Source organism: Punica granatum, unplaced genomic scaffold, assembly GCF_007655135.1.
Source record: "Punica granatum isolate Tunisia-2019 unplaced genomic scaffold, ASM765513v2 Contig00639, whole genome shotgun sequence".
Taxonomy (NCBI): Eukaryota; Viridiplantae; Streptophyta; class Magnoliopsida; order Myrtales; family Lythraceae; genus Punica; species Punica granatum.
Window position 1 is genome coordinate 43667 of NW_022204485.1, and position 8602 is coordinate 52268.

At 38.1% G+C, this 8602-nt stretch overlaps 1 protein-coding gene across 2 annotated transcripts; it reads right to left on the reverse strand.

Annotated features, from left to right (window-relative positions):
* Nucleotides 1-7058: 7058 nt before the first annotated feature.
* Nucleotides 7059-8602, reverse strand: LOC116191967 (extensin-like). Of its 2 annotated transcripts, XM_031520336.1 has the most exons (3): nucleotides 7717-8602; nucleotides 7588-7641; nucleotides 7059-7336 (listed from the first exon to the last, which is right to left on the reverse strand). In XM_031520336.1, the coding sequence occupies exons 1-2, from the start codon at nucleotides 8544-8546 to the stop codon at nucleotides 7614-7616; spliced, it is 858 nt and encodes a 285-aa protein (XP_031376196.1). In that variant the 5' UTR covers nucleotides 8547-8602; the 3' UTR covers nucleotides 7059-7336; nucleotides 7588-7613. The 2 variants fall into 2 exon arrangements, with proteins under 2 accessions (XP_031376196.1, XP_031376194.1); XM_031520334.1 differs by having other exon boundaries at nucleotides 7588-8601.

An 8602-nucleotide genomic window follows, 5' to 3' on the forward strand; every position in this document is an offset into this window, starting at 1 on the left:
TGAATGGGTCATGTTGCATCTCTTCCTCTCTGAAGCGAATTGCCGGAGGGATGGATGAGATGTCAATAGGACCATTCAAGTTACAAGAACCAGCCCAATGGGCAATGTTGTGGGTAAGGTAGTTATCAGCTCGAGGGATATATAGGGCAGTCCAATTGATAAAAAAAGAAAGATCAAATAGCATAATAGGGATAATAACAAATAGTTCGGGCAGGACATGATGAGGAGACATCAAGTTATCGATGAGGTCTTTGTAATTGCCGAGTAGAAGCAGGCTGTGAAGTCCAAGTTCATCTAGAAATTTTAGAGTAGTATATTTGTGTGTTACGGAGTTACCTTTAGAAATTCTCTAATTAATATATGCCATGAATAGAGACGATGTATGTTTAGGCCTTGGTGATAGGCCTAAAGGCCTACACTAGCCCTTATTGTCCAATTACAATATCCATAATATGTTACGGATCAAATGCCCCTATATGGACTGTAATTCACAGACTTATCACTGATCAATCAATCTAAAGCATTTGCGTTACTTGTTTGACCTAGACGCGCCTTGTTGTGTCATCCAACTTTTGTAGTACATGTTCTATGTCGCTCGATAAGATGGTAAATTCTATAGAGTTTGACTTTGATGCAGCAATCGGATGTGTTTCTTGAAAAAAATTCAATCGCGGGCATGTAAAAATGTTCGCGCAAAGGAAGTGTTGGGCCGGTTTCTCTCCTATATGGAGAATGGTGAGTGCGGGTGTTGGAAGTAATCCCACATGGAAAAGTTGAGAGGAAATCCATAGGTTTATAAGAGATAATGGTCTAGTAACCCATTGGCTTAAGCTTTTGGGTTGTAGATGGGCCAGAGTCTGAAGTAAGCCCATGGATTTTTCCTAACAAGTGGTATCAGAGCCCAAGGTAATGATCCTGGGGAAGTGCACACGCTATGCGTGGAAACCCACACCACGCCAAGGCCCGAGTGTGGAACTCGTGGCTAGTGATGGGCCTAACAATTGGTATCCGAGTCCGGAAGTGGAAGACCGGCTCGAAGTCCTCCATATAGTCGAGAAGGGGGGGAATTGTTGGGCCGGTTTCTCTCCTATATGGAGAATGGTGAGTGCGGGTGTTGGAAGTAATCCCACATGGAAAAGTTGAGAGGAAATCCATAGGTTTATAAGAGATAATGGTCTAGTAACCCATTGGCTTAAGCTTTTGGGTTGCAGATGGGCCAGAGTCTGAAGTAAGCCCATGGATTTTTCCTAACAAGTTAGGTCACGGCCCAACAATTCCCCCCCATTCTGGACTATATGGAGGACTTCGAGCCGGGCTTTTTACTTCCGAACTCGGATACCAATTGTTGGGTATCCCTCCAATTTGGAGGAAGTTGGGCTCAAATTGTATTGGGCTTTTATCGGGCCTTAATAAGCCCAAGAACCCATTTTATTAGGGTTTTTGTTTCAGCAAATCAGCTGAGGTATAAATAGCAGCAGAACAGCTGCAGATTGGAGTAGAGCGGCAGAAGTGCAGCAGCATAGCAGCACAAAACCAGGGAAGAGCAGACAGCAGAATTCGAAGAGCAGGGGCAGCGCGCAGCTGGAGATCAAACCTCGATCGGGACATCAAACGAACTCCGATTGGGACGAAATTTTGACAGCAGCTTCACAACACGTGGGGCTAACTTCTGAACGGTCAGAATTTCTATTCGAGCTCTGTAGGTGCTGTTTCAGCTGATTTTGTGAACCACCCGGTGTGGGTGACGAATTTAGTATTTGGGTGATCCAAGAGAGTGTTTCTCTTGAGTTTGGTGATCCAAGGGTTTACCCTTGATGAAAGACATTGTATAACCTTCATAGTGGATCGTTGATTCGGAGTTGGTCCCGTGGTTTTTCCCCACATTGGGGTTTTCCACGTAAAATTCTTGGTGTTGTTTTACTTTACTGCTTGTTGGTTGATTTGATTAGTTCCTATCTCGATTACACTAGAAGGGGAGGAAGATTAATCGCTGCGTTATTGTTTGGTTGAGTACATCCCTAACCCCCAACAGGAAGAACGGTTACTCTCGCAAATATTCGACAGATAAGATCAAAGAAGTTTAGTTTAACTAAGAGGGCGGACGAACATGGACGAGGAATCAGTCCAGAAACATTGGATCCTAAAATATTGGGGAGGGACGTCCAATTGTCATATGTCAATAGACTATTCTATATCACTTGATCTATCTTAGACATGGCCCATGTCACGTTCTTACACCCATCACTGATCACTCTTATCCATACTCGTCTCTTCGAGTCCATCCCACGTTGTTCAGGATATCGTGCAGGTCCCATCAGCAATTATTATTATATCGAATCAGCATGTCTAGCAGTAAATTTAATTGAACTTACCAAAAGGTCGATCGCTTGGTCGATTTATTAACATCGGATGAGACATGCTAGCAGCACGATGAGCATGTGCGGGTAGATCTTTACTTTAGGATCAGCCGACGGTATGGAAAAGTCGATCTCTCTTCCTAAAACCAAAAAAAAAAAAGGTCGATCTCTCTAGAAGATGAATATATTATTACCCAAAAAGAATTAAGAAAAGCAAATATATTAAAGCTACTAATTACTGAAAAATAAATCAATTAACTAAGCTACCAATTCCTAATTAATGCAGATTTGCTGGACTATACAGACATACATATATATATATATATGTACACACATATATGTATGCATGTGTCTGTGTGTGAATGTATGCGTGCATGTATTATTTATATAATATAATAAAATAAGAGAAAAAAGACAAAACCGTTAAGCATGTTTTATGGCGGAAAATAATAGTCGGTAAATATTTTAAGGCATTAATTTTACTATATCCTCTGAATTTCTTGTCTGAATCCTCCTCCTTTTCTTTTTTTTTTTAAATTGATGGCGTGCTCGAGATCAAAGGGATTTGACTTCACTTCAAGTCTGGTTAGTCCAGTAACTGATAAAGTTCTGTTAATCGTAAATTTTCTTCATACATAAATTCAAATTCAAAAATTTATTTAAGAGAAACAAGTACTGAAATATTTGAACCAATTCAATGATTCCATCTAAATTATCTTAGAATCTTCATAAAATGATTTGTTTTCTGTTTATGGTCTAATTTCCTTTTTCTTTTCTTTTCTTTTTTAAAGGCAGCATGCATGGAATGACTCTCTTTGATCTTTTTATCGAGAAGACACACAAGTTTCTTTTTTTTTTTTTACTTTTACTTTTCGTTGAATTTCTTTCATTTTATTTGCCTTTGTTTGTTTCGAAACCTAGTTGCAAAAGGGAAAGAGAGGTGGTCCTATCGTGGTCTTCTCTGGTAGGTTTAGACAGGGACAAAAGGAAGACTTGAACATTTCACAAAGTTTATATATAACTCTATTCTATGAACTACTTGGCAAGATGTGCTGTCATGCATTATTCAAATAGTTAGTTCCGGTCAGTTTTATGGAGGATCGATCCTTCCAAATTATAAGATAAGAGTCGCGTATGACTATATATATCTTACTGTTTTCGATATATTTAAACTCACTCTGTACTTTCTAGCCATATTTCTACGTTTTTGAGGAATATTGATTAAGGTGTGATCAATAATTACTTCCTAGTAAGGAAAGGGTTGTGTTAGTTGGCGGTGAAATTACGATCCTTTCGAATCTCTTAAAACCACAAAATAGCAATAAACATGGTACTATACTAAACGTGAGTTTTTCTTGTCTGGCCATTGGATACCTTACGTATCGTAAACTAATGGAAAAAAAAAAACTCAAAAGAAAAAAAAAAGCTAGATGAACCTTTAAGAAAAATATAATTTCATCGGCACCCCCAAATAATTGAATGCTGCAATTTGCATACAATAGGACAATGCTGGGAAGGCTTTATTTAGCTATGACATGGTGGGGCTGAAATAATGTTATATCACTTGTACCAGACCATGTGCAAAAACTACATGAGTTATCAATAAAGGGGGGGAAATTCGATGAAATTGATATATAAATTCGGTGGACCTATATCTAAAATTAGATTAATAATATATTTTAGATCATGTGTGGTACAATGGGGATGATGTGCTTGAATCTCAGCGGCCAGCAGGTTCAGCATGATTTACTTGTTTCCTTATAATCCTTTTATTTGTATCTTTTTCTTGCTTTTTTTTTCCTTCAATCTTTGTTCTTCTTTTTTCTGATTTTTCCTACTTTTCTGTCTGTAATGGAAATGGTGGGGTTGAATAATAGGAGCTGGTTTTCTTTTTTTCTTTTGATTATTAATTAATTCTGTGGGCACAAATCCATTATTTCTTTTTCAATCATAGACTATGAGTACAATTATTTTAGCCTTTTTCTTTTCTCAATCAAAATATTTACATTTTTTTAATGTAATTATGAAGAGACACGCAAAGGAGCGACGATTAAGTGGCTAAATTAAAGCATGGTTCTCTATCTATGCCGGTCCGGTTACTATACTGTTTAGGGGCATCTCGAGACTATTAGATCAACCTTTGTGGTGGAATTCACATTATTCGGATCGCTCCGAGAAATCCTTACAGAGACTTCAGCAATTGGGTCGTGAAATCTTCCAAAACATATATATATATGTATGTATATATGTATATATAAATAAATTGGGATTCGGTCTTTTGAATTTATCAAGTCCTTTTCCTTATTATCACCATCCATCTCTGTTACTGTCAATAGTTCCAGCGAAGACAAGTTTGAATAATTATGTGTAGGAATATTAGGATGGGATTAGGTGGGAAAATATTGCACGATTTTCTTCATCCCATATGCATGTGTAGTTGTCTGCTAAAAATTCATACATATATAATTGATCGATAATTTTGTAATAAGAAATTAAATGAATGTGTAATTTTCAGATCATAATCACATGGGCCCCACAACCCTCTCGTAAGATTCTAGAGTCTCGACTGGATGCTCTCGAGTCTCTTGACACCCGATCATAATTGAAATATAATTAATTCATAAAGATCGGTTTATTTATTTAAAAAATTCACTGATTATTGAGGGGAAAAAAAAAGTTATTCTGCCCTGATATTAGACAATAGCAGGAAATCAAATGTCATGTCAATGTAAAAGTTTAGCTTTACATGGCCACTTAATCCTACAACCCAAAATGTAATCAGAAATCATCTGATTAAGGGTCGGTAAATTTTTTTATTTTTTATTAATAAAAAGTCGGACATTCATTTATAATAGTAGTTCATTCGTATAAACTCAGTCTAATCTCTCTGAGGAGTCATGGAACAACAAGAAACTAATTCTTATCTTGGATTTGGTAGATTTAAGTTATTAAGATACACCATCATTGTTGATCGAGATTCAACTCTCATAATCAATTTTGGGTAGTAAAATATCGAAATTATTATCATTATCGCGAGAAAAATTACATCATCGGTGTCCTTATGGTATATATGACGACAGTAATTAGATATACATACATATATATATATATATGTACACATATAATAGGATTAGAAGATGTGACATTTCTCTACCTAACTAAATCATGTTTCCATGCACTGAAAAACTTACAAGGAAAGTCACAGTTAGATCGAATATATTTTTGTACGGTCAGTTAAACTTTTGCATGGCCATGTAGCTGGCGTCGTTATATTACTGATTGGCTGTTCAATGATTATTAAATGTTGGGGGGTCCTCTGCCCCCACAATCAACCCCAATTTCCACCAAGACAAAGAAATAAAAACATAAAATGTGGCTTTGCACAACCTAACCTCTGTTGACCAATTAAATTTATGTACTTTGGTGTGACCTTTTATTATATCTCCTGGAAAAAAAATAAAAAGAAGAAGAAGAAATATCTGGCTTTGTAAGGTTATTTGATTTTTAAATAAGAAATTTTACTTTAACTTTATTCATTTTCAAATTCAACACTACAATCATTATTATTTTATCTTTTTTTCCATTTAATAATAATTTTTCACTCATACTTTTACCTAACAATTTTTATAATTAATTTTTTAATAATTAATTTTTCATCTATTTTCACATTTATATATACATATATATATATATATATATATATATTATATATATATTCTCACAAATTCATATATTTATCAATACATATAATCATTACATAAAATCAAGTTAAATTGAATCATGATCCAACTCGAAAACCAAACACAAGCTAAATCTCTAGTTCCATGTATAATCAGAATATGCGGAACACCAAATAGTAAAAAATAGAGTCCAATGGTACTCAACCTGTTAGCACTAATAGAAAGCGAAAGCGGGCGATTCGTTAGCCAATCTGCACCCCATTAAGGTGAGAAATTTACTAATTGTATATAGGGTCATGTCCTTGATATATATAGAAATCGAAATATAGGATATACTGATCTAGGTCGTTTCCGACGGACAATGATCATAAATGGATGTAGCATGCTGAATAGTCATTCTGATCCCGACACCCCTTTTCTCTGCAATGAATTATATTATGGCCGATTACATCCACCACATATCTAACGCAACTAGAATTTTTTTTTGTTATAAGGGAGATTTATAGACTTAGTATAAGGAAATATAAAATTAAAAATTAGGCACACATAATTTCATTGGCGAGAATTGAACTTGACTACTCTTAGAACCTAAGCAAGAGCGTGTTTCATAGCATTACACTTGTTTTCTCTAAATATAGAATTATATTCTCACCATATGTATAGTTCACATAGTCGGTTATAATGCATATTCTTTTACATGTGTATATATAAATATATAACTAGCATACTTGTGTTGTGCATGCATTTCACTGGTAGCAGCTCGTTGGTAAGATCCAGACTTGGCACTGTCAATAATAGTTAGTTTTATATAACTGCAGACTTTTATAAGAATGTGAGGCGTTTTATCCTCTTTTTTTTTTTAAATATATATCTGGGTTGTTAAGGTTGTCCCGGATTGTTTACGTTTAGCTAGTTCCTTCTCAGTCTGGTCAAGGAATGTATCCGAACATCAACGACACTGAGTTCGATGACTACATTCGTGTATGATAACTCGAAGAACGACGAGGGATGAGAAACTCCATTGTTATCTGAAGGGAAATGATCTTATTATTGAAGAGAAATTACATGCTTATATCATATCGGCCATGTTTGGGAAGGCCAAGGTACATCCAAACAGTGAAATATTATATGAAAATGATCGACGGGAATCCTTTTACTACACCATCTTTCAGTATTATTCTTTCTTCAAACGATTGATAATACAAAACGCGGAGACTCGCTTTTTATCGATCCAATTTCTTTCTCTGCCTGAGGCTCATTAGCTTCTCACTTATTCTTTCAATACTCTCCATCGTGGTCCTGCACAAATGTAAGGTGGATGAATGAATGAATCAATGAGTTTACATTTCAATAGCAATGCTTTATTATTTACATAATATTTCTATATCTATTTTGAAAATTTTTAATCGAGAAGATCATGTGAAATGCATGAACCAAATCAAGAAACTTTTAGAACAGTTTAAAGATTCGGAATCAGTATTGAATATTTCATTAAAAAATGTATATATCACTTTGGTAAAAATGAACATAGAAAATAATGTTCGACCTACCATGAGAGTACCACCAAACTTATCCTCTAATAGTGGTAAGGCGGGGGAGGGGATTTGTAGAGATAAGGGTGGTGGGGTGGTGGCTTGTGAACCGGTGCTGGTGGCTTGTGAACCGGCGGGGGAGGGGATTTGTAGAGATAAGGGTGGTGGGGTGGTGGCTTGTGAACCGGTGCTGGTGGCTTGTGAACCGGTGCTGGTGGCTTGTGAACCGGCGGGGGAGGGGATTTGTAGAGATAAGGGTGGTGGGGTGGTGGCTTGTGAACCGGTGCTGGTGGCTTGTGAACCGGCGGGGGAGGGGATTTGTAGATATAAGGGTGGTGGGGTGGTGGCTTGTGAACCGGTGCTGGTGGCTTGTGAACCGGAGGAGGAGGGGATTTGTAGATGTAATGGTGGTGGGGTGGTGGCTTGTGAACCGGAGGAGGAGGGGATTTGTAGAGATAAGGGTGGTGGGGTGGTGGCTTGTGAACCGGAGGAGGAGGTGGCGGGGACTTATACTTGTATGGCTTCTTGTGAGGAGGGGGTGGTGGCGGAGAGTGGACTGGAGGTGGGGGAGGAGACTTGTACTTGTAGACCGGGGGTGGTGGCGGAGGAGACTTGTATTTGTAGATTGGATGAGGTGGTGGTGACGGCTTGTGGACCGGTGGTGGGGGAGGAGACTTATACTTGTAGGGCTTCTTGTGTGGTGGTGGGGAAATGTGAACTGGGGGTGGCGGGGGAGGGGACTTGTACTTGTAGGGCTTATGGGGGGGCAGATGCGGTGGGGACTTCGGGATGTGCGGAGGCGGCGGTGGGGATTTGTACTTGTAGGGGTGGTGAGGCGGCGACGGCGAAGGAGGCAATTTTTTGGGCGGCGGCGGAGGAGAGGAGTAAGCGTAGTTCGCAGTGGTCTCGAAGGGCAAGCTAAGGGACATGAAGGCCACTAGGAGAGTGGCAACCAGAGAGGCCATTGGAGACCCCATTGTAGTTGGTTCCTTGCCCTACGAAATTGTGGGGTGTTGGGTATGCCTTAACACTT